Source organism: Sminthopsis crassicaudata, chromosome 2, assembly GCF_048593235.1.
Source record: "Sminthopsis crassicaudata isolate SCR6 chromosome 2, ASM4859323v1, whole genome shotgun sequence".
Taxonomy (NCBI): Eukaryota; Metazoa; Chordata; class Mammalia; order Dasyuromorphia; family Dasyuridae; genus Sminthopsis; species Sminthopsis crassicaudata.
This window is the reverse complement of record NC_133618.1, coordinates 259,675,962-259,699,536: the sequence shown is the minus strand read 5'-3', so window position 1 is coordinate 259,699,536 and position 23,575 is coordinate 259,675,962. Positions and strand designations below refer to the sequence as shown.

The following is a 23,575-nucleotide window of genomic DNA, read 5'->3' as shown; positions in this document are numbered from 1 at the left end:
AGAAGAAAGGCTGGAGACTCCAGACTCCAGAGTTCAGGATTCATCTTGGGCAAGCTGCATGACAGCTTGCCTGCCTCCTTCACTTCTCTTCCTAAAGACCAAGGACTTTGATGGATCCTGACTCTGATGATCCTGAGGCCCTTCAGGGAGCTATCCTGGACATTATAGACAATAATATTCCATAACATTCATATATCATAACTTCTTCAGCCACTCTCCAACTGATGAGCATCCACTTAATTTCCAGTTTCTGGCCACTACAAAAAGAGCTGCCACAAACATTTTGGCACATACAGGTCCCTTTCCCTTCTTTAGTATTTCTTTGGGATATAAGCCCAGTAGAAGCACTGCTGGATCAAAGGGTATGCACAGTTTGATAACTTTTTGGGCATAGTTCCAAATTGCTCTCCAGAATGGTTGGATCCATTCACAGCTCCACCAACAATGCATCAGTGTCCCAGTTTTCCCACATCCCCTCCAACATTCATCATTATTTTTTCCTGTCATCTTAACCAATCTGACAGGTATGTAGTGGTACTTTGGAGTTGTCTTAATTTGCATTTCTCTGATCAATAATGATTTAGAACACTTTGATTCAGAGACCTTGGAGGCACGAAGTTCTTGATCTCCCAGAGTCCAGGTCCGGAGCTCAAAGGTGCCATCTGCCTCTTCTGGCCTCTGCTGATGCTGTGGCTATGCATCCCACGGGCTTTGCTGAGACTTTATGACTTGCTTTGGTTATGGCACCTAGCCACATCCCATCCCTACTTCATGTTCTCTTTTTCTCTTTCTAGAAGTGATCCTCCCCTTGACAGAGAGGATGTTGGGCTTTTTCCCCTGTGTACCCATCCCCACAATACTTTCTCTACTTGAAAGACTGTCTGTGATCCTCTCCCTTACCCCTCCTCGCCACCCTAGAAACATGGGGTGCAGCTGCAGCAGATGGAGCCAGAGAACAAATTGAGGATCATGGGCACTGTGACTGGATGGTCCTTCTGTGTGTCTTACTAGCTGACATGGAGTAGGAGTCCAAGGCAGGCACACTGGACCTTATTCAAAGAGGGTACAGAGGAGGGGAGATGTAAGGGCTGATGGGAAAGCTCTTACATGAAGGCAAGGAGGGCTAGGCTCAAAAATCTCTAAAAAGAGGGAGGTGTCAGGAGGGCCAGAAGCCTTGGGGAACTAAAATGAACTCAGAGCAAGAGGCCCCCAGTGCAAGGAGGTATGGCATTTCCCCTCAGTCTCAAGGCTAGTGTGAGAGGGGGTCATTGAATCTCAGAGAGGGAGTAGAACACCTGACCAGCTTCCTCAAAGCTGATATCTTGTTTGAGGGAGAGGACATTGATTGGAGAAGAGTTAGGATGGAACTTAAATGAGGCGAGCTGAGCTCTGGGAAAGATTGTGGGGGCAATGGGAACTCTATGTATATGAGGATGCAGTCCACTTTCCCCTGCTTCTGCCTCTTGGAGCCAGCCACAGCAATTGCCAAAGCCATTCCTCCTCGCCATCTTTTGGACTACCCTTTCTTTCTCGGGCATCACTGCCACTATTGGTAAGATTCAGCTCACTTATTGGTAAGACCCACCTGAAGAATTACCTGATCTTTATTTGGCTCAACCTCTCAAGAGGAAATAGAGGCTGGTAATGAAGAGAATGTAATAGACAAAAGTGATATATCATATCTGTCAAGAAATTGTGATTTACTGTAGAGAGCCAGAACTTTGGAGAAGTGTACGTAAAAGTATTCTTGAAACAAGGTATTAACTCAAGAATTGATGAGACAATGGTTCTCTAGTTTACATATACTTAGTCCTTAGCATGGTGATGGACCGGTCCTCTAGTTCACACATATTCAGTATGCCATCATGATGTAATTGTAATAGTGTATATAAGAACTGGGGACAGGAAGTCAGACTGTCAGACTGCTGGAGGAGACTGAGAGTATGACAGACACAGACTGTGTAAGAGACAATAAAGACTTTGGACTCTACTCTTGTCCATTCTCGTGGTGTCTATCCTGTTGGGACGAAGACCCTTCCGGAGGACCTCCAGAAAGCTAGCCCAAACATATATAATTTATATATTATGGTGTTTTTTGAGCATTCCTGTTCTTTTTTTTTTTTTTTCCCCGAGACTGGGGTTAAGTGACTTGCCCTGGATCACATAGCTAGGAAGTATTAAGTGTCTGAGATTACATTTGAACTCGGGTCCTCCTGAATTCAGGGCTGGTGTTCTATCCACTGCGCCACCTAGCTGCCCCCAATTATTCCTGTTCTGAGGGAAGGTTGGACCTTGTTCTATCTACTCTGCAGTGTTGCCCTTAGATAGGGGCCTCTCCCTGAGAAGGGACCTATATCCTCAGCCCTTCTCAGGTTCCTGTGTGGTGTCAGAAGCTTCAGGGAATATGATAAATATGGGTGTGGGGAATAGGAGTTAGGGGCCAGAGCATCCAAATGGCTGGGACTTCAGCAGCTGTAGGGAACCTATGGACTGTCTAACCACTATCAATCAGGTGAGTGACAGAAAGAAGAGAGATGCTTGACTGAGGATATGATATTGAGATGACTGATTAATAGCAGAAGTTATTCTGGTCCAGGGGAAAAGGGAAGAATGAGTGGACTTCAGTTTCTATTCTTGACCAAATGTATTTCTCTAGACCATTAGCATGATGTCTGCCTTCAGTCCTCTGCTGCAATCTTCAGTGCTACACTCTGTTCTATCCTGCTTTGACTCTGCTCTCAAAGTCTTCCAGGTCAGTCAGGGAAGAAGTGGGGAGTATGGGGTAGCTATAGTCAGGTAGGAGTTAACCATTGACACATATGGCTCTAGGTGGTTGGTTCTTTAAAAAAAAAAAAAAAAATACTTGATGCCCAAGTGTGTGTGCTTGTGTGTGTGTGTGTGTGTGTGTGTGTGTGTGTGCGTGTGCGTGTGTATACAGCAATATACTGGCAAATATTTAACAATTAGCTCTGTAAAAACTTAAAAAAAAAATACAATATTGAAAAGCTTCAAATTCAATCTGCATTAACATTTTCTCCACCACTTTCTTACATGTAGCCAATAAACAAAACAATCAAGTTCTAATTTTGTGGCATTTGCCAATTTCCAAATGTACATGCTTATACTGAAAATTTAATACACTGTCAGGAACCTATGAGAGCCTGCACTAACACACCATCTCCTTCCACATTCATCTAAGGATGTCTCTTGGTTTACTACCAGTACATCCTTGAGATTCCATGAATTCTCCATCCCCTCCCCTCTCTATCCCCTTCACTTTCCCCCACACCATCTCTGTCTCTGGTTCCTGTCATTTCTATGCTTTTACAAATCCTTCCCGACCTCTGTAAAGGAGGTATAAGTATTGTTTTATCCAGCCTTCAGTCCCAGCTTTCGCTAAACCACCCACTCCTTCAGTGTCTGTGCCAGGACAAGCTGTATCCTGTAGCTGGCTTCTTTGGGATGGAATATGTGCAAGAAAAATGAGCCACTGATACTTGCTCACTCTCATTGCTATAGGCTTCACTTTCATTGGTAAAGATTCTTCCTCATCCAATCAGGCCCCACCTATAGCTTTGTTCCTCTTCTTGTACTCTCCCATTTCCTTATCAAGTTGTCCTAGACTTATACCCCTTCCTTCAAATGAGATATTTGTAGTGTTTAGCATAATGCCTAACACATAGTAGGCACTTAATACTAGTTTCTAAAAACTCATCCATCACCCATATTGCCCCTTTTTCCAATTCCCTAGAATTTATGAAAATGACAATCTATGAGAAGCTATGGGGAGGATTCCCCAAGATTTTTGGGCCCATTTCCCATGTCCCTCACTTTGAATGCTCTCATTTAACGCTCATTTCTCCTTTGAAGCTAAAGCTGAACACTGTTGCTTCCACCATCTCCAACTTCTTCCTGTTCCTATATTCCCTTGCCAACTTCAGTTGCTTCCACACCTTGCTCACCCACTCACCTGGTGACTGCAGGAATCTCTTAGATTGGGGAGATTTTGAGAAAAAAATTGGGAGGGTGCTGTCAACAGAACTGGGACCCAGGAGGTGGCTGATGGGTTGGAATAGAAACTCGGAAGTCTGAGTCATGGTTGAGGATTAAGAGTGAGGGACAGTTTATAGTCTCTTCCCTGGCTTAGTTTGACACTCTTCATTAAAATGGTATATAGTCCGTGGCTGTCCCTGCTTTGCCTGCTCATCATGTTTCTCCTTACTTGGTGAGCGACACTAATAGCTGTATGATTCATTCTTCTGCTCTTCTACAGTTTCTATAGGAAGCCTGGCAAGGAAGGGTATGGAGAATGGAAATATAGAAGAGAGATAGGGCATTAAGCAAGAATTGAGAAAAGAGCAGGGGATTACTCCTACTATAGGAGACCTTGAAATGCGCAGGCATGCACACGTGTGTGTGTATGTGTACTTGCATATGTGCAGAAGGATAGGAGTAATAGGCTAAAGCAGGAGTGGGCAAACAAGGGTTGGTGGACCAAATCTAGCCAGCTGCCTGTTTATTGTACAGCACTTGAGCTAAGAATGGGTTTTATATTTTACAAAATGTAAAAATCATTCTTAGCTCAAGGCCTGGCTTGACAAAAAAGGCACGTATTTAGCCTGGAGGCATTGTTTTGCCAACTCCTGAGCCCCACACCTGACCACCTCACTGACCTTGCTGTCCCCCTTTCAAGTTCCCCCTCTTCACCTTACATTGGTTAACTCTCTGACCACTTGCTACCAATGACAGCTGCATACAAGGGAGGAAAGGGAAGACTCAAGGAGCTACAGAGTCCCAGCTCTAGAAGGACTTTAGAATTTCCCCAGAGGAATCTTATTAGGCAAGGGCTCAGCTCTTCATAAAGGAGCTCTCCCCTTCCTAACCCTCAACAGGAATATAATCCCAAAGTGGGGTTCCTTCTTCTAGACCTTAACTACTTCAAAACTATTAAAACAAATTTTAACTAAACATCCAAGGCTAATGTCCCAATAGTGGCATCTTTGTTCCCTATTTATACAGTCAGCTTCTGCTCCTTCAAATAGGATTTCAATAAATGTCTGCTGAACAAATATCTTAAATATTCAGGAAAGGAAGTTTAACTTCCTACAAGTCTTAGCCTTACATCCAATCATTTTTGCTGCCAAATTTCTGTTATCAAATAACCTTTTCGTGTATTTTCAATTTATTTCTTTTCTCATCTTTGAAAAAGTTGGCTATCACTTTTTCTAGTCAATAACACTTTTATTTAGTCAGCTTGTCAAACAAATAAGCATTTATTTAACATGCTCTATGTACCTGGCACAAGGCAATTCATATGGGTTCTGAGAAATCCATGTTAGTGACAGACATACAAAAATTATTGCTTGAACATGATGAAGCTCAGCTCTTTAGAAGAGATAATAGGGAACCTACTCTAAAACCCATTATATGGCCAGTTAACAACAGGAAGGTTCCACAAATTCAGATTTTCCTTGGTGTTGACCCTGTGTGGTTCTCTCCTTACTAGGTCAGTTCCTCCAAGTCACTTCTACTTCATCAGTACGATACCTATGGAGGGATATGGTTGATGAAAAAATGGGGACATTAATTGAAAGTCCGTCTCTTCAGCACTCTTCCGCTTTATTCCCAGACACAGAATTTTGACATACACACACCCTTTATTTTTTAAAAAACATTGCAATCATTTCCCAACCATCTCCTCTAATTTGAAATCTCCCTTTGTTACAAAAATAATTAAGCAAAAACATCTAGTACCAAAACCCTCATCTAATAATATATACCAATATTAGCCATTTTCTCCACTAATCAAAAAAACTTGGACCTCTCTCCAAGGTGCTTGTATGTTGGAAGAAGTGGGAAAGAGATTATCTTACCTCTGAGTGACCCCAGAATCACCGAGTGCTGTTCTATGTCCAGACTGGAACATTTCCCAGCCAGCCTGAGCAATCATAGCTCCATTGTCAATGCAAAATCTGTAGACAAAGATGGAAATATACCAGCTCTTGGATACTGAGGAAGGAGATCTATATTCATTGGCTAGAATAAGTGACTCTTGAAGAAAGGAAGTAGATGGGAATGAAAAGAAGGAAGCACACTTACCTTTCATCAGTAGCAAAAAGTTTGGCGCCTCGTTCTTCACACATTGTTCCCATCATTTCCTGCAGTCTCATATTACCTGAGTTAGCAATGGAAGTCAGTTTCATTCCACTTGTTTCTCTAACTTAAGTCACCAACAATCAACAAATCTTAGCTAGGAAGTATTCAGAGGAATAATGATCAAGGTAGGGAGCTTGGGAGGTATGTTAAAGAGTAGACCATTAATATTCTTCCCACCCTTACTCCCACCAGACTAAAAGTAGCTCTAGAATTCTCATTAGAATGTTATATTGGAATATGAAGAAAACATATATAGATGTGCATAGATGTATGTGTATGTGTGTGTGTGTGTGTGTGTCTGTCTGTCTGTCTATATATCTATTATATGTGTGTGTGTGAGAGAGCGAGACACACACACACACACACACACACACACACACACACACACACACACAAAATGATACCTACATCCCACACCTCCCACAATGAGGACTTCTTGGGAGCCACAGTGTGCCATGGCCCGTTCTGTGATTTCCACCAGCATTGCAAAGACTGTTTCCTGGACGGAAGCAAGGAGGGGAACAAAAGGATATCACATGTGAAAATCATTGCAGTTCAATCTCTCCCTACTCACAAGGTTTCCTTAGCCCCAATATCCTATTACAGCCCCTTTCCTTCTAGTACCTGGAGAGAGAAACACAGATCTTCAGGGGTACATTCATTTGCAGCCAACATTCGATGAGCTGCTTCCTGAGAAAAGAGACAAATCTAAAGGTAAAATGTGGTGTGTATAAGAGTAATGTAATAAGAGTAGAAATTAGTCTATGGTCTGATCCAAGAGACTTAATACCTATTTCCTTAAAGCTCAAGCTGTCTTTAATTATAGATGAAGTCTGGAAGCCAAAATTTTGGGATCCATACTTCACAATGCCCTTCCAATGATGACCTGCTACATTGGAGAGGTAATTCAGACCCTCATCTCTCATACCTCAATATAAGACAGGATTCCTGAGAATGAGACATCCATCCCCTTCACAGTGTATGGTAACTCCACTAGCTTTTGGCCCCTGTATTGAAGAGTATATAAGGCATTAGGTTCAAGGAATAAGAATTCTCCCTCTCTCCAATCACATTAGTATGTATAAAGAAGGCCCTAAAGTCTTACCAGATTCCCTTTTCTGGCCTCTCCCATACCCTTTAATATTCTTCTCATCCTATCCCTGCCCTTACCGCTTTGCCATCTGTTCAATGTTGTAGCCAGGGCTCGGATCATTGGAGATCTGGTAGTGGAGGAAAACAGGAAAGCAGTGAGATGGGAGGAGGTTAAGCCAGTTGTACATGGAACAAAGAGCAGGCCTACATTGCTTAATACTTCATAACTGTAGTCTTCTTATCGTAAAGTAATTATGACTGCTTAGAACCTATGTCCTCCTCAATCCCCATGGAAGCCTAAAGGGCACTGTTACATATTATGTTTCCTTTAAGCAGCCAAGTCTTTTTCTCTCACCTTCAGAACTCGGGCAAATCGATCCAGACAATTACCAACTGCAATGTCGATGGTTTCTCCAAAGATTCGGTATCGATGTTCTGAATATGAAATCACCTAAAGGAGGTAGGGGTGTCCATAAAACCCTGAGTCTGGAGAGGACATTACAATCAATCAATATAGCAACTAAGACTTCTAGAAAAAAATGGGGACAAGATAGCTTCTCTAGTATTTGAATGAATTATTCTCTGTAAAACAAGAAATAGCCTAAGGAATCCAAGACTAGACTTAGTTTGTCTCAGGGATAAAAAACAGATATCCAGCTCACTAATATTTATCTAGCTTGTGAAATTCCTACACATCCTTTGAGAATATATCCTTTGATGACATAGTCCTGTCAGTCTGAGCTGTAATATAGGTCATCCTACATGAAGGTAGGAGGAAAGGGTCCTATAAAAACCATTCAAAAAGCTAAGGGTAGTTTTAAGTCTATGCCATGGACTGAGCAGAGAAATCTAGACAATAGGAAATATTACATTTTTTAAAAAAATTGGTCAGTAGTCATCTATTTATGAACATTTGAATAAGCCAATAAAAAACTCTTACATATGAATAGTTATCCCAGGGAGGTACACATGAGGTATGTCTTTTCCCCTGAACTGCTTCTGGGGCCCTCCCGTTGCAACTACAGGCTATGCCCCACTTATGAATAGTAATACTTGCTGCTTCCACCCCAAACCTTAGTCCCAGCTTTCTCATCTCCCCCAATGCCAGTCAGCAGCAAAGGGCTAAGGATAAGGAATAAGGGATGGAAAAGGAAAACCTATTCAGGCACAGTAAGACCCTTGCTGTCACTCCTTCAATCTCATTCTGGGACCTGATTCTTTCTCAGATTTTATGTAGTACTATGATTAGCAATCATGCATACTATAATTGTATTTGTATCTACAGCCCATTATACTAGGGGTTCTTAATTGTATTGGTTTCCCAGACTCCTTATGCAGGTAGTGAATCCCATGGACCTTTTTCCCAATAATGCTTTTAAATGAAATACTTAGATTACTAAAGAAATAAACTATCAAAATATGCATATGTAAAAAAAAAAAAAAAAAATCAAGAATCCCAGGTTAAGAAACTCGGCATTAAACTATAAGATTCACAAAGGCAAAGATCAATGATATACCTAAATTCACAAACAGTAAGTTCCTATTATGTCTTTAAATGAATCAATGCTTGCTAACTAGCTACCTTCAGGAAGCTACAAGAAAGGATGGTAAAATGGAAGAAAAACTATCAGGTCCAGTTTTCACAAAAGCACTGCTACTATGTGCTTTGTACCCTGCTCTGAGGCAGTTTTGATGACTTTGCTCTACTTTTTGGGTATTTGGCAAACAAACTCATCTTTCCCTTATTCAAATCCTTTAGACTTTGAGTATAGTCTTTTTTGGCCTTCAACTACAGCGAAGAAAACTTCTAAACTTTATGACTAGGCGCTACCTTATTCTGTAGATAATTTAAAATAGAATTTCCTAAAATTTCTTGCTAATGAGCTCCCAGTAGTGTACATTACGGTTCTGTAGAATACTGCTCCATTGTAAAACGACAGTGCCTCGTGTCCTAAGAGAAGGGGGGAGCGGCATTTCCCTAGTACCTGAGTGTTTCCACCACTGACATAGAGCACGGTGGGACTGGTTGCTCCGGTGATGAGGCGGCCCATCTCAATGTGGCCCACACAGTGATTCACGGCCACCAACGGCTTATTCCACAACTGTGCCACAGTGCGGGCAACAACAGCCACTGAGACTAGTGGGGCACCCATTCCAGGACCTACAGTGAAGGAGGGTAGACGTAAGCAGTGCAGAGAGAGACCAGTCCACAAAAACAGTGCCTCTGACATTAGCCAGTCTCAGCCCCCTCCCAGCCAGCGGCCCCTCTCCCAGCCATACCCTTAGTAAAGGCGATACAGTCAATCTCCTTGGGGCTGAGTCCTGCTTCAGTCAGTGCTTCGTGCAGGAGGTCCAGCACACAAGCTCGGTGGTGCCTGGCCGTGTCTCCTGGAAGGAACCCTGGCAGAGTGTGGGGCAGCAGGGGGAAGTAATAGACCTTTCACCAAAATTTCCTACAAATTCACCCACTGGGACTAAAAGTAAACACCGATGCCCTGGGTGAAAGACACTAGTTCTAGCTAAAGACAGAGAACAGCAAAAGGCAGAAAGGTCCAGATTTGAGCCTAGCACTGTACACTGGTTCCCTGGGTCACAGACTTAGTCCGAACCATGCAGGCCAATCCTTCTTGTTAAAACTCCAGATGCTGGGTCTACAGAGGCCATGTCTGCTCACAATAAGCTGAACTAAGTCCTGTTCTCTGGCTCCAAATCCAATTCCCTTCAACTGGGGGGCGGGGTGCTGAACTGGATTCCCACCCCTGATTTGACCCTTAGCTATGAGATCACTGATATATCCAACCTCTCTGAGCCTCAGTTTCCATATCTATAAGATGGGAACCATAACTGATTATAATTACGCATGTCTGGGAGTTGTGGAAGAATTCCAAGAAGAAAATGGATGTTACTGATTTTTTTCTATCTTTTAAGGAAATACTGTCATGATTACTATACGAGTATGAGCAAATCATCTCACCTCTCTGAACCTCAACGTCTTTATCTGTAAAATGGGGGTGCTCCCCACCTCTCAGGAAAGCTGCCACCAAAGGCACAGTAGCTTATCTCTTAGAACTAACTCCGAGGCGTGGTTGCTGTGGCTACTTCTCGTCAATCGGGATAGAGGGGGCGGAGAGGGCAACCTCCTCCTCCCCCTCCCCCTCCCCCTCCCTCCTCTCTCTTTCCCCCCTTCCCTTTCTCCCTCTCCCTTCCCTCCTCCTTCCACCCCCCTCCCCCCTCCCATCTGAGCCGGACTCACTGACCGGTGCCCGGAGGGGTGAGGTAGGTCCTCCGAGGGTTGGCCAGAACCGCTCCATCTCTCACGATGCCCACGCCGATCTTGTTGGCGCTCCCCTCGAAACCAAGCACGGTAGGCATGTCCGGGCCGTGAGGTTAGAGGTCCCGGGGGTCCATGGGGCTCCCGCCGACACCGCCACGGCCAGAAGAGAGGGCGCAGAAGGCAGCGGGGACTACCGGCACACGCCAAGCGCTGTCGCACCGGCTAACCCAGCCTCTGACTGAAGCTCCTTAGCTCCCGCCCGCGTCGCTATGGCGACGAGGCCAAAGGCCCCGCCTTTCCTCCCTCCCCGCCCTGCGATTCGCGCCCAGCGGGACCTGCCCCAGCCACTGCCAGGGAGGATGACTGGGCGTCTCGTCCTCTCAGTCCCCTGACAAGTCACTGAGCCTCTTCTAGGTTATACCGGACTTTTCCCGCCCTCCTCTTCGTTCGTCGGCCTCTCGCGGCCGCTCGGAATGTGGCGGCGAAAGTACGGCATGAAAGTAGACAGCCCGGAGGGGAAGCCCTCCCGGAGGAGACGCCCTCCCGGGGATGCGCGTTCGAGTCACACGGCGGGGCGGGCTCACGAGCTCAGCCAATCCCCGCCACTTCTCCTCCGCGGAAGCGCCGACTCCGAGACCTCGTGATCAGGACCAACTAACCCACGTGGGGGAAGCGCGCCTTCTGCTCTTTGTGTCCCGGGTAGGAAGCAGCTTCTGCGGAGCGGGTCTGCTTCGGGGCAGACTCACCCTGCTTTAGGCGGTTCTTTTGGAGCAGCAGTAGGCTAGAAGTGTGCACGAGGCGGTCCCACGAGGTTTTCAGCGTGAAGCGGATAGGCTGGGCCTGGGGACCCGGGGAATAACCGGGACTGAGAATCCTGGGATGTTTGGGGATGGAGGAAGGGAGCCCTGAGGGGAGGGATTCCAAAGCCTTACCCGAAGGAGGCGAGTCCCCTCCCCCGCTTCCTTCATTGCCAAACTTGCCCGCTCCCAGCCTTACCCCTTCTTCCTTCACTGTGTCCACAGGGCCAGGATTCTGCTGCGGTGGGCTAGAGGGGGCTTGGGCCGAGGGGCGTTGTTCTGGGCGAGGATGCCGAAACGAGGGAAGAAGGAAGCTCCTGTGAAGGATGGGGTCAGTGATGAGGAGTCGGAGCCTAAAGGTAACACGTGGGCCTAGCTTATTTATGCTCCCCTGCAGGCCCGAGCCACTGGAGACGGAGGTATAGCTCATCGGGGTTTTCCCATTCGTGGGAAAAGCTGTCAGTCTGTTTCCTTTGGGTGGACCTCTTGGTCAGCAGGTTATCCCGGGGCCATTTGAGGTGGAAGTAGCTGCTACCTTATTGAAAAATCTGACATTCCCTTTCCCAATAAAACTTCTAACAGAACCCCAGCCTAAGAAAACCAAGAAGGGTGCAAAAGACAAGGAGGCAACAGGGGAAGGGTCTGCGGTGTATGAGGATCCCCCAGACCAGCAGACCTCACCTAGTGGCAAAACTTCTACACTCAAGATATGCTCTTGGAATGTGGATGGGCTCCGGGCCTGGATTAAGAAAAAGGGTCTGGATGTGAGTATGGTTCTCAGGGAGGAAAGATGACTTGGTTTTTAAGAGTTCCGACTTACTTCGGGGAGCCTTCCCCTATTACTTTCTCTGCTTTTCAAGATTTTCTCCTTAAAATGCCATTATCTCATTCGGGGAATGTAGGCTTTGGGATGAGCTGGAGGATTGGCAGAGTGATGGGCTGGGCTGAGCCCTTATAAGCTGCCTTCTTTTCTGCATGCATAGTGGGTAAAGGAAGAAGCCCCTGATATCCTTTGCCTCCAAGAAACCAAATGTTCAGAGAGCAAGCTGCCATCAGAACTTCAGGATCTGCCAGGACTTACCCACCAGTACTGGTCTTCACCCACAGATAAAGAAGGATATAGTGGTGTTGGTCTCCTTTCTCGACAGCGCCCACTCAACGTCACCTTTGGCATCGGTGAGACATGATAGCTTGCTGCCCCTAGCCCTTATTCTCCTCATATCCTGAAAGTGTTTCACTTCTACTTTCTTTCTAATGCTTGGCCTCTGGGCTTGTGTCCAATTCCGTAGGTGAAGAAGAGCATGATCAGGAGGGCCGTGTGATAGTGGCCGAGTTTGAGGCGTTTGTGCTGGTGACAGCATACGTGCCTAATGCAGGACGGGGGCTGGTTCGACTAGAGTACCGACAAAGATGGGATGAAGCATTTCGAAAGTTTTTGAAGGGGCTAAATGCCAAAAAGCCACTTGTGCTCTGTGGGGATCTCAATGTGGCCCATGAAGAGATTGACTTGCGTAATCCCAAGGGGAACAAGAAAAATGCTGGTTTTACCCCACAGGAACGCGAAGGTTTTGGGGAACTGCTCCAAGCAGTGCCACTAACTGACAGCTTCCGCCATCTCTATCCAGAGGCAGCTTATGCTTATACTTTTTGGACCTACATGATGAATGCCCGCGCCAAGAATGTTGGCTGGCGGCTTGACTATTTTTTGTTGTCCCAGTCCTTGCTCCCTTCCTTATGTGACAGTAAGATCCGGTCCAAAGCCTTGGGTAGTGACCATTGTCCTATCACCCTCTTACTGGCATTGTAATTTAGCAACCATAAATCCAGAACTGTTTAATTTTGAGTGCTGTTGTTGATTACTTTTGAAATACCTGTTTGAGAATAAAGAGCCATAGAGGTCCAGCTGTGTTGTCTTTTATGTCCTGTCCCTTTGGAAGGGTTCATGACAAAGGGCTGGAATCTTTTCTCCTATATATCCCCCCACATCAAAAAAAGGTTGACACAAGGAGTAACGGTAATCACAACTTCATTTATTTACAAGCACAGATGAGCCCCTGATCCCCATAGACAGACAAACCAGCCACAGCTGGTAAGAGAGAAAGGATTTGGGGAGAGGGAACACAGGTTGGGGAACACACCCCACATTAAATAAATATATACATCAGTTTCCATGGTACTGTACAGAGCAGCGGCTGACCCCACCCCCACAGGGCATGGAAAGGGGTGGGGAGAGGAGGCCAAGAGGGCAGCCAAATTAGAGTTACCCCCTGGTGAAGTGCAATAGCAGCAGCAAGGTCCTGGGGGTGCAAAAGGGAGGGGAACTCCCAGGGCTGCCTACCCCTACCCTGCCCTGGAATGTTTGAGGGACAGAAATGGCCCCTTAGGAGAGGATGGAAGAAGGAAAAAGAGCTATAACCATTTTCCAGAACTTAGAGAAAAGATACTTTATCTCTCACTCCACCCGAAGCACAGGCAGCCCTCAGAAGGGACTAAACAGCCAGCAGTGGCCCACCTACCCTTCCAATCTTGTTTGTCTTTGAGGGCCCAGATCTTTCCCATTTTTTTCCCCCATAGAAGAGGAGGGCAACGGCCTGGCTCCTCTTATGGAAGCCATGGGGACATTCCCATTTCCCTCTGTAATGTCACTGTCCCTGCTAGAGAGGGCCAGGCATAGTTAGTGGGTCATCTTAGGGCTCAAGAATAGTTCTGGACAGGGTGGCTGACCTTCATACAGGCCCAGTAAAGAGCCCGGCCTAGACAGAGCACAGCCAGCAGGATGACAAAGGCCCAAGCTGCATAGATACCCCCATACTGTCGGGCATGCTTCCATGTGCCAAACTAGGAGAGAAATGTGGAAAAAAAAAAAAAGGAATCAATGCCACAGTGCCAATCTGTTGGTCTATCACCTGATAAGACACTGAATCCAAGCTAGTTTCAATTACATCTCTGACTTCCACCTGCAGGCAATTATATTAGAAACAAGACAACACTCTTCAGGGATATTCAACCATCTACTCATGGAAGTAGTTATAACCCATGATGTATGTAGCTCTCTACTTTAAATCATTCGGTAAAGCAAAGCTCCTACTCTTACATAATTCAAAGTTACAAGGGGCAGCTAGATGTTGCAAAGGATAAGGGAAGTGCCGTTGGAAGTCAGAAGAACCTGAGTTCAAATCAGGCCCTCAGACTCTAGCTGTGTGACCCTGGCCAAATCACTTAACTCATCCTGCCTCTCCCAAAAGCCAAAAAAAAGACAAAATTACATAAGCTGGCCACTTGGAAGACATTTCTTTTGTATTGTTTTGTGGAGAGAAAATCTTTTCCACTTAATCCTGAAGACTTCATTAATCCCTTGTTAACCTTTTGTCAGATGAACTCGTGTGTGTGTGTGTGTGTGTGTGTGTGTGTGTGTGTGTGTGTGAACTATGCTTAGGAAATCTTTGATTCTTTTGAAGAGAGTAAAAAAATAGTAAGATTAACAAGTGACAAATTAGAAGAAGATTTGTTACTCACTGCTAAGCCTGTGGCAGTAACAGCCAATAGTAGCCCAAGGAGGAAACAGCAAATGCATCTTTTCCTGGGATACCTTCGCCCAATGGAAGAGCTGTGAAGGTATAAGTATATATGGCAAACCTGTCATGCATTTATAATCTTTATACAGTCTTTATCCCCCACCCCCTCCTTCTGATAACTAGGTCTATGATATTAATTCCAAATCACTTACACTTTCTTGCAGTGGGGGCAGCGTGCCAAGGTCTGACCTGTAAACTCTGACCACTATAGAGAAAACAGGATGAGGGGTCAATTTATGATAGAGGCAGAAAAAAAGGCTCTATGAGGTAAGTTCTTTAAGGGATTCCAATGGGATAAAACACAAGGATTGAATAGTAGAAAGGACAAAAAAGGGGCAAATTTCAGTAATTAACTCCACTTTTCATACATTTACATTTTCCCAATCCATCCCAGTCTTACTCACCAGAAAGGTATTCTTGCAATGGCCGCAATTGACACTGACACCTGCAGGCTGTGGTTCTGGACTCGGAGGTCCTGGGTGAACTGGACCCAGGTTGATGATTCTTTTACTATTGGGGGGGGGGGGTAGGGGATGGTTGAAAAGGGAGAAAAAAAAAGGATCTTTTAATCCTAAGAACTGTTTCTCTTCCTCTTCAGATATCACCTAGACAGTGTACACATGCCTCTTCCTACACACAAAATCTCTTTTCCCATCCTGAACTGATAAGCATTGATCAAAAAATAAGGCCTAGGCCTCAGATCACCAAATCTGATAGTCTTACATATAACCTATTAATCCTAAATGGGTCTCATCTTTCCTCAAAGCCTTTTATTTATGGATCCAAGGAAGCTGGCTGGTTAGATAAACCAGAATCATTCTGGAGAAAGAGTTCTTCATTGTCCACATCCTGAAATTCCCCCTGTAGAATCTTGCAGTTCTACCAGTCTGCCCTTCCCCAAGTTTCCTATCCCCACTTTTTCTTTTACTCTTAAACTCCCTACAACTTTTTTTTCTCTCCATCCCTCCTCATTTGGCTTTCCTAGTTCTCTGCTCTCACCAGGTGGGCCGAGGGCAGGCAATCCGTTGGGAAGTCACTTTGCAGATGAGGAGACAGTTACAAGGGCATCGAACATACTTCTTCCCAGGTGGAGCATTCTTGATTGGCTAAGGAATAATAGGGAGATGAGCACCAAAAGCCCTGAATTCCAACCCTCCCAAACATACCTTTTGAGGAGGGCCCAAGAGCAATAATCCAGGAAGCTGGTAGGGATCCTGATTAGAAAGAAAAGAAGGTATACTGGGGAGAATGGAAACAGACCATGGGAAGCAGGGGTGAACTCTTAATATACAGATGTAGAAAGCTAGGGGAAACTGGACATGAATATGAAACAGAACAATTTTGGGACTTACTCTGGGTGATGCTGGGAAGGGAGAAAGGAAGGACAGATGTCTAGTGTAATTTCTGAGATTTATATACAGGAATCAGGAAAAATTCGGGGTCTAGAGTTAGATGTCTAAAAAATCCTGGATAATGAAACTCACTGTGGCTTCGTTGCAGTCACCACACTTAACAACATGTTGGTGCATCTTGCCTTCCACATTGATGGGAGAATTGCAAACTCGGCATGTGATCATAGGGGCACTGCCACTGTCAGGACTGGCTAGGGGTGAATATGGTGGTGGGTCCTCCCCGGGCAGCACAGCCGGGTGGCCCTCCTGAAATGGAGGGAACGCTGTGGAAATACGGTCAGAATGGGTCATCCATGATCACACACATGTCGCCCCCACATGCCTTGCCCTATTTACTCCCACCAGGGTAACCCTCAACCTCCTTCAGTAACCAGTCATAGCCCCCATTCCAAGGGCCCCGCCCACCCCTGCCGAGGCCCCGCCTCTTTGTAAGACAGCGAGCGTCCCACCCCCTTTCCTTTCTCACAGGTCCGGCCAGAGGACCACAGCCCCGCACCTTCGGCCCCGGTCCCGCCCCTTCTAGTTGCCAGTTCTCAGCCCAAATTTGAATGCGGTACCCAGCTCACCCTGAGGCGGGGCATGTTTCCAGGATCCGTACGGCGGCGCAGAGGGAACCAGGCCTCCCCCGGCGCCGGCCCCGCCCCCGCCGGGCCCCACCAGCCCGTTGCCGCTGGCACCGCCATCGTTGGGCTCGGAGAGGAGCGGGGAGCGCTCTCCGTCCGCTGCCATGGCTGCCGCCGCCCGCTTCGGTTCGGGACCCGGCTCCCTCCGCCGCCGCCGCCGCCACTGCCACCGGGTCCCCAAGGCGCCTGCGCCCCACGCGCCCAGCCCTCAAGCCCCCACCCTGCTTCCCTCCCTGGTGGACGCCCCTTTCCGTCCAGCTGCTGCACGTGATGGTGAAATCAGCAAGTTCACCGGGATCTCATTGGTACAGACAGACCTTTCCCTTCGTCCCAAGATAACCATAGTCCCCGCTCATTGGTGTCTGTTCGCTGACATCCTCTACCACGTGATCTGAAAGTCCCTGCGGAAGTTTTACGTGACTAAAGAACCAGCTGGCCATTGGTGACACAGGCCATCACGCTACCTCTGGGCTAGGGGGTGCCCTCCCGGTTTCGCTCCTATCCTTGGCATGTGTTCCAGAGAGTCTTTCTCTGATTAGTTGCTTTACCCAGCTGCCCCAGCACGTGACTTCTGATTTTCTCTAATTGGCCAAATTCTTGTAACGTCGAGATGAGGTCTCTCGCATTAGCTTCCTTTAGCAGAGGCATTCACTTCCTGGAACATAATCTCGTTCTCTCATTGGCTGTTAGCTCTTCCTCTTGCAGCCCAGTCGTGTAGCACGCATATCTTCATTGGTTGGGATTTAGCGCCTGAATTTGGCGCAAGAGGGCGTGGCCAGGGAGCGTCTGGGACCTGGGTGGGAAGTAGGGCTCTATTAAGGCCTGCTGTTGTGATATCCTGAAGAGCCACTGAGCTTTTGACAAATGGTTCTGGTGTTTATGTGCATCCCAGGACACTCAACTGAGGTAGCCCGGCACTTTGAAAATGTTTTTATGTGGCCAGCGAATTCAGCCCATATTGAAAGTTCAACTCCTCAGGAACTTGTGGCCAAAAGGAATTTTAACCTCTACCCTCTTTGCATATTTGGCCATCTTTCTTTCTTATCTGTCGGATTGTATGCCTTTGAGGGAACAGATCTTTCTTAACTAGACTTTTAATTTCTGCTTCCTATCCCTACACACATTGCACACTCCTCACCTTTACAAAGCCTTAATTTTCTTTTAAAGTTTTTCTTAATATTTCATTTTTCCAATTACATGTAAAGATAGTTTTCAACATTCTTTTTTTCTAAGATTTTGAGTTCCACATTTTTCTCCCTCCCGAAGACAGTAATCTGATGTGTTATGCATGTAGTCATTTGGAATATACTTGTATATTAGTCATGCTGTGACTAAGGAGGGGAAACATGAGAAAGGAAAAGCAAACAAGAAAAGGTGAAAATAGAATTGTTCACTCCTATCCGCATTCAGTCTCCACAGTTCTCCCACTTGGATGTGAATGGCATTTTCTATTCCAAATCTATTGGAATTCTCTTAATCCTTAGTTTTCTTTAAGGCACAATTTATAACACCTTCTACATGTAGTCTTTCTTGATCATCCAATCTGATAACGACCAATAAGTTTTGCATATTTTGTGTATGTAAAAGTGCTTTGTAGATCTTTTTGGACAATATAAAGGTTGCTGTCATCATCCATCATTATTATACCTTTAGACTAAGTTGTTTTTTGGTTGGATTATAAATGGGAGGGCAGGGACTGCTTTACTTTTTATATCTCTGCTCAGAGCTTTGCAGGATGACTGGTGGATAAGAGCTTAGTAAATTGTTTCCTTTGCACAATGAGTGATTCATGGGAATTTTGTTATTTTTAAAAAAGTACTATTCCTTGTCTTCTGTTCAAACAAGCAAAATGCCCATTTGAGTGCATTAAGAAAAGCCAAGTGCTTCTCCAGGTATAAATAGGGGAGACAGAGGAGTTGCGTTCAAATCCTTCCTTTTACATTATAATATCTTGAGTAAGTAATCCCCTGATCCTGGATTATTATTTTTTTTTTTTTTCAGTAAGAACCACAATAGGAGACCCCAAATCATATCCTTTGACTACAAATTCTTTGTTCTTTCAGCTGAAGTATTGCTTCTAGGCATACACTGAGGGAGCTAGGAAAGAGAGAAGAAGAGCAGTTGTAGTTGGGGCTGGTGGATGATTGGAAATTCTGAATGTCCTCTTTAGCTGAGATTTTGTGAATACCTGGGGGAACCACACAGCAGAGGGCTTTGAATATTTATTTTTAAAGTTTGAGGCAATTTTGTGAAATGTTAACCAATTCACACTTGCATTGAAAGTTCATTTGAAACTGATTTTTTTTTTAATTATAAGGAAATAAGATTCCATGAAATTGGGGTTTTATAGGGTCAAATAATAACTTAGACCCAGGAATCCACAAGCCTTATGAACCAGTAACACTTCCCCTCTCCCCAACCCCCTTCCCCCTCCCACTTTATGGTAATTTACTTCTCATTGATCTTTGCTGAATATTTCTGAAGTTGTCTGGGGTGATCATTTAAAAGGTATTAAATCACTTGATTAGGGTTGTACTTCTGGAGATTTTATGCTTCTAAATGGACTTGATTTAAACTCAGATTAAATTATGTATTAAGTAGAAGGCTTCTTGTAGGTAGATAGTGACAAAAGATTTATAATCAGAAAACCTGGGTTCACATTTTGGCTTCACTGTTTCCTGCTTTCGAGTCATCAGTCAAGTTATACTTCATTTCTTTGACCCTGAACTTTTTTATCAAATTCAAGGTTGAACGATAGAGATTTCTAGGTTCCTGAGAGCTCTAAATGTTCTGCTCTTATGAAGGGCTTTAATACGTGAGCCTAGTCTTGCAGAAAGGTTAACAATAGACAAGATAGAAAGGATCACAAAGATCACAAAATCCACCCCCTTTTATTTTAGAAATGAGAAAAATTGAGCCCTGGATACATGAGCCCCAGTACATTTCCCAAATCTTCATCTCTGTAGGCTATACCAATGGTGTCAAACTCAAAATTAGTTTGAAGTGTAGTATCAGTGTTTTATTGTATTTTTTTATTTTATTAAATATTTCCTGATTACATTTTAAAGTTTATTTAAAACTTAAATACAGAATAGAAAAAGAAAAAAGACACATTGCCATGTGTACAGCTGAACACAAGAAAAGTTTCAAAATATGAAACAATATCCATTTCCAAAAAGCCTACATAACAAATACCACATATTGTGTTCGGAACTCTCAGCTTTGCTTCCTTGTAGGTTTTCTTTTATTCTCTGCTGTGTACTTTTTAACTTTATTCTTTTTTCCCCTTTCCTTCTCCCCACTTCCCCAAGAAGGTTACAATTAAGCTTGGATACACACATGTGCACACACATGTACATATATAACCACACATCTATATGTTCATATACACACTTATAATAGATATCTATAATCATAACATATATATACCAATGATGTGACTTAATTTCTTCTGTCTGGAAGAAGCTATTATCAGATAATACCAGACTATCTAAGAAGAAATTCTTTAGCAATGCTCATTGTGCGTCCCCCTACCTCTGAGTATCTTCAAACAACCTTTGTATATCTTGATTAGCATATCTTTAGCCAGGTACATTTCACCAGGCTTCTGGCTCCTCCCTTTGAGCTGCTAGGTTTGGCTCCTGATCCTTCCCTCTGAGTTCTGGCCTTTACTTTTCTGGTCTCTGAGAGAAACTCCCAGAGCCATTTTTCCCCTATAAAAGCTCTACTTATGATGAAGATCTTTGCTAAGTTCTCTTCAGGACTAAGCACTATGAGGTACTCTCTCTCCCTCATAGTATCTTCTTTCTAATGGTGCCATTCTCCTTATGTTGGCCAGTCTAACCTGCCAGACAATAGCTTTCTCTCTTCTCATGGAGTATTTCCTTTCTCCTGGTTGTGATTTCCCCTGGGGAACTTTTTCCTTTTCTGACTTTATGATATCCCAATTCTATTTCATATTTATCATTCCTGTTGTCTATTGTACCTCTTCGTTTTGTCTGTAATCTCTTCTCTTAAATAAATCTACCTTTTGCCAAGGAGAATGGCCATTGTGAATTTGTCACATGTTATTTTGAACTAGGTATTGCTATCCTGACCACATTGATGAGGTTAGAAGCAGTCAGGGAGTTGTTAAATTCCCTTATTTTTGGCGCAGAGTTTCTTCATGAAAGAATTCATGAAATCCTAAATTATTAATTGGCAAAAATGAAAGTTTATTGTTGGACAGGAAGACAATTCTGCTAAGAGATTGACTTCTTTAGTGGTAAAGTTCTATTAGAGAAATGGAGTCTGGCACTAAGAAGAGAATGCTTTCTGAGTGGGCAGGGTCAGAGCAAACAGCTTTGGCCTTCTGCAAAGAGTGAGTTTAGAAACTGCCCTTTAAAAGGAGGCTTGAGGCTTCAGGAAGCCAAGGTTTTCAGGCCTGGATGCTTATCAGTATCTGGCCCAAATCTCCTATTGAAATTAACAACACTTCAAAGGGGTGCTTTTTGACCAGGATTTCTAATTGAGTGAAAGGGTTTGACATCCCTGAAAGATAAGTTATCTGGAGGGAGACTCCAAAAGGGATCACAGATCAAAAGGGAACACAGTTTCAGAATGATAATCTTAAAGGTAACACAGTTTCAGTAAAGAGAACAGTTACCCTCCCTTTCAATATCAAATTCATTCATATACGTCTATGGAAGGCCATTCTACTCCTGATCATTATTATGTTTGTATCTCTTATTTCCTATTCTTGTTTGACTTCTCTACTTTTCTTCTCAATTATATTTTAATCTCATTCAGGCCTCATGTGACACTTCTGAGATAGACTACCAGCAGCAATAATCATTTGTCCAATAATCACCAAATATCTTTGAAGTTCAAGGTTTCCTAGTTGGTCTTTTAGGAATCTTGTAGATCCCTGAAAATAAGTAGGAAAGTTGAGGCAATCTAGGCCCTGGAGCAACACTAATGTCTTTGCTATATTCCCAGTTGTTTTTCTGATATTTTTCCTTGATTGGTTCCCAACCTCATGTCTCTTCTCTATGATTACCTATGGTTCCCAGGCCTCCACTCTGCACCCTGCTGCCTTTGCTATGAAATTGTTTGACCTTTAAAGTCTTTCATTAGCCTGGTCTCTTTCTACTTTTCTGGTTTTCTTAAATCTTTTTGTAAGAGAAACTTCACATACTCCTTGCTCTTTTAAGGACATACTGATATTCCATGGCCTGACTTCCCGTGTTTTCACTGTCTGTTCCATATGCCAGAAACACTTTCCCTTCCTATCTCCACCTCCTAGCTTTTTTCAAATTTCAGTTAAAGTCCCACTTTCTTCAAGAAATCATTCCTAAGCCTTCTTAATCTTTGTGTCTTCCCTTTGAGACTGCCTCCAATTTATCTTGCCTGTATCTTGTTTGTATATAATTGTTGACAAGTAGTCTGCACCAGTGGATAGTGTATGGGACAATGACCCTTATCCAAATTAAAAAATCAGAGGTAAAAAACAAACAAACAAAAAAAGGATTTATTGTGACTAGAGAAAGAACTCTCAACCGACAAGGTGTCAGTAGATGAGTGCAAAGCACAAACTGCAAAACACAAGATTAAATAATTGTATAAGCCTTCCCCCCTTTTCTCCCATTGTCTGGGGAAGTCCAGGCTTACACTCTAAACACCAAAATCTATCCCCAAAACAAAAGAATAAATAACAAACACTTAATTCCAATTTCCCTAGAGAACTGAAGGAAATTGAGGCAAACAGGGTTGCCCAGGGTCACATAGTTACTTGGTGTCTGAGACCTGATTTGAACTCAGGAAGAGGAAAGAGTCTTCAAGCTGTCAACTATGAAAGCAAATGACCAAAAAGTCACAGAGGTTATGATGGGGGTTAAAGTTCCTTTAAGATTCCTTTCTAATTGCCCAACCCATGGCTGACCTTGATTCACAAATCCTAGTTAAAGGCACCCTTTGAATATCCGGGCCAAGCCCCACTATCAGCTCAGCTTCCCCCAGCCCTCACGTGATCTGAGCTAACTGAAAAATCCTACCCCCAAAAAACTTGGGAGGTACCGCTCATCATCTTCTAGTTATAAAAGAAACTTTTCAGAGCCCTCTCTTTGCAGGAGCCCTCCAGCCAACACATGGTATCCTTCCAGCCATGTAAGGGTTCCTGCCCGCCCAGCAGCCACCTCTGGCCCTGGTGTCTTTTTAACTGAGCTTTACTTACAAATTTCTACAATAAACCTTTTATTTATCAATCTAGGTTTTCAGGCCTGTAAATTCATTTACAAAGGACACTGCGCCTCATGGGATAATCTTACTGTCTATGGGCTGAGAAATAGGGTTCCCCCCTTCCTTTCCCTCATTAGTTATGTAGCTATTGTCAACTCTGAAAATACCAGAGAGCTCACGCAGGTTATCACACAGTCAACTCTGAAAAATAAATTTAAACAAAAATAAAACCAAAAAGCCAACAGCAGTCTTTAGCAAAAAGCTTTATTTAGTTGGAGTAGAGAAATTAGACACATGTGCTAGGGCTTCCTTTGCTACCTTAGAAACCTGCTTTAGTGTGAGCAAATATCAGTATTTATACAAATGGCTATACAGTGATATGTAGCCTTTAACAATTGGGAGGTAACAGTAACAATGAGATTGGATTCAT

The 23,575-nt window shown here is 44.2% G+C and overlaps 3 protein-coding genes across 5 annotated transcripts; 1 reads left to right on the top strand and 2 right to left on the bottom strand.

Annotated features, from left to right (window-relative positions):
* Window positions 1-5,220: 5,220 nt before the first annotated feature.
* Window positions 5,221-11,104, bottom strand: OSGEP (O-sialoglycoprotein endopeptidase). The gene is made up of 11 exons (XM_074289140.1): window positions 10,506-11,104; window positions 9,529-9,648; window positions 9,234-9,409; window positions 7,604-7,699; window positions 7,327-7,376; window positions 7,085-7,163; window positions 6,781-6,846; window positions 6,565-6,655; window positions 6,100-6,175; window positions 5,874-5,972; window positions 5,221-5,547 (listed from the first exon to the last, which is right to left on the bottom strand). Exons 1-11 carry the CDS (start codon window positions 10,618-10,620, stop codon window positions 5,508-5,510), a joined length of 1,008 nt encoding a protein of 335 aa, XP_074145241.1. The 5' UTR covers window positions 10,621-11,104; the 3' UTR covers window positions 5,221-5,507.
* A 29-nt stretch (window positions 11,105-11,133) lies between these two features.
* APEX1 (apurinic/apyrimidinic endodeoxyribonuclease 1) lies at window positions 11,134-13,221 on the top strand. 3 transcript variants are annotated; one of them, XM_074289142.1, is made up of 5 exons: window positions 11,134-11,221; window positions 11,545-11,678; window positions 11,902-12,083; window positions 12,303-12,495; window positions 12,609-13,221. In XM_074289142.1, exons 2-5 carry the CDS (start codon window positions 11,609-11,611, stop codon window positions 13,124-13,126), a joined length of 963 nt encoding a protein of 320 aa, XP_074145243.1. In that variant the 5' UTR covers window positions 11,134-11,221; window positions 11,545-11,608; the 3' UTR covers window positions 13,127-13,221. The 3 variants fall into 3 exon arrangements, with proteins under 3 accessions (XP_074145243.1, XP_074145242.1, XP_074145244.1); XM_074289141.1 differs by having other exon boundaries at window positions 11,202-11,333; XM_074289143.1 differs by having other exon boundaries at window positions 11,218-11,309.
* A 111-nt stretch (window positions 13,222-13,332) lies between these two features.
* On the bottom strand, window positions 13,333-17,118 carry PIP4P1 (phosphatidylinositol-4,5-bisphosphate 4-phosphatase 1). The gene is made up of 7 exons (XM_074289144.1): window positions 16,873-17,118; window positions 16,379-16,569; window positions 15,894-16,000; window positions 15,299-15,404; window positions 15,047-15,099; window positions 14,836-14,926; window positions 13,333-14,157 (listed from the first exon to the last, which is right to left on the bottom strand). The coding sequence occupies exons 1-7, from the start codon at window positions 17,033-17,035 to the stop codon at window positions 14,014-14,016; spliced, it is 855 nt and encodes a 284-aa protein (XP_074145245.1). The 5' UTR covers window positions 17,036-17,118; the 3' UTR covers window positions 13,333-14,013.
* Between the last annotated feature and the right edge of the window lie 6,457 nt (window positions 17,119-23,575).

Coding starts and splice junctions, on each gene's coding strand:
- OSGEP (XM_074289140.1), bottom strand. CDS start 10,620: ATGCCTACCGTGCTTGGTTTCGAGGGGAGCGCCAACAAGATCGGCGTG. Junction 6,847..7,084: donor GAATCCTGTCTTATATTGAG/GTATGAGAGATG, acceptor CTCTTTTCTCAG/GAAGCAGCTCATCGAATGTT. Junction 5,548..5,873: donor GATTCTGGGGTCACTCAGAG/GTAAGATAATCT, acceptor ATCCCTCCATAG/GTATCGTACTGATGAAGTAG.
- APEX1 (XM_074289142.1), top strand. CDS start 11,609: ATGCCGAAACGAGGGAAGAAGGAAGCTCCTGTGAAGGATGGGGTCAGT. Junction 12,084..12,302: donor TTAAGAAAAAGGGTCTGGAT/GTGAGTATGGTT, acceptor CTGCATGCATAG/TGGGTAAAGGAAGAAGCCCC. Junction 12,496..12,608: donor CAACGTCACCTTTGGCATCG/GTGAGACATGAT, acceptor CCAATTCCGTAG/GTGAAGAAGAGCATGATCAG.
- PIP4P1 (XM_074289144.1), bottom strand. CDS start 17,035: ATGGCAGCGGACGGAGAGCGCTCCCCGCTCCTCTCCGAGCCCAACGAT. Junction 15,100..15,298: donor ATTGCAAGAATACCTTTCTG/GTGAGTAAGACT, acceptor TTTTCTCTATAG/TGGTCAGAGTTTACAGGTCA. Junction 14,927..15,046: donor TGCCCCCACTGCAAGAAAGT/GTAAGTGATTTG, acceptor ATACCTTCACAG/CTCTTCCATTGGGCGAAGGT.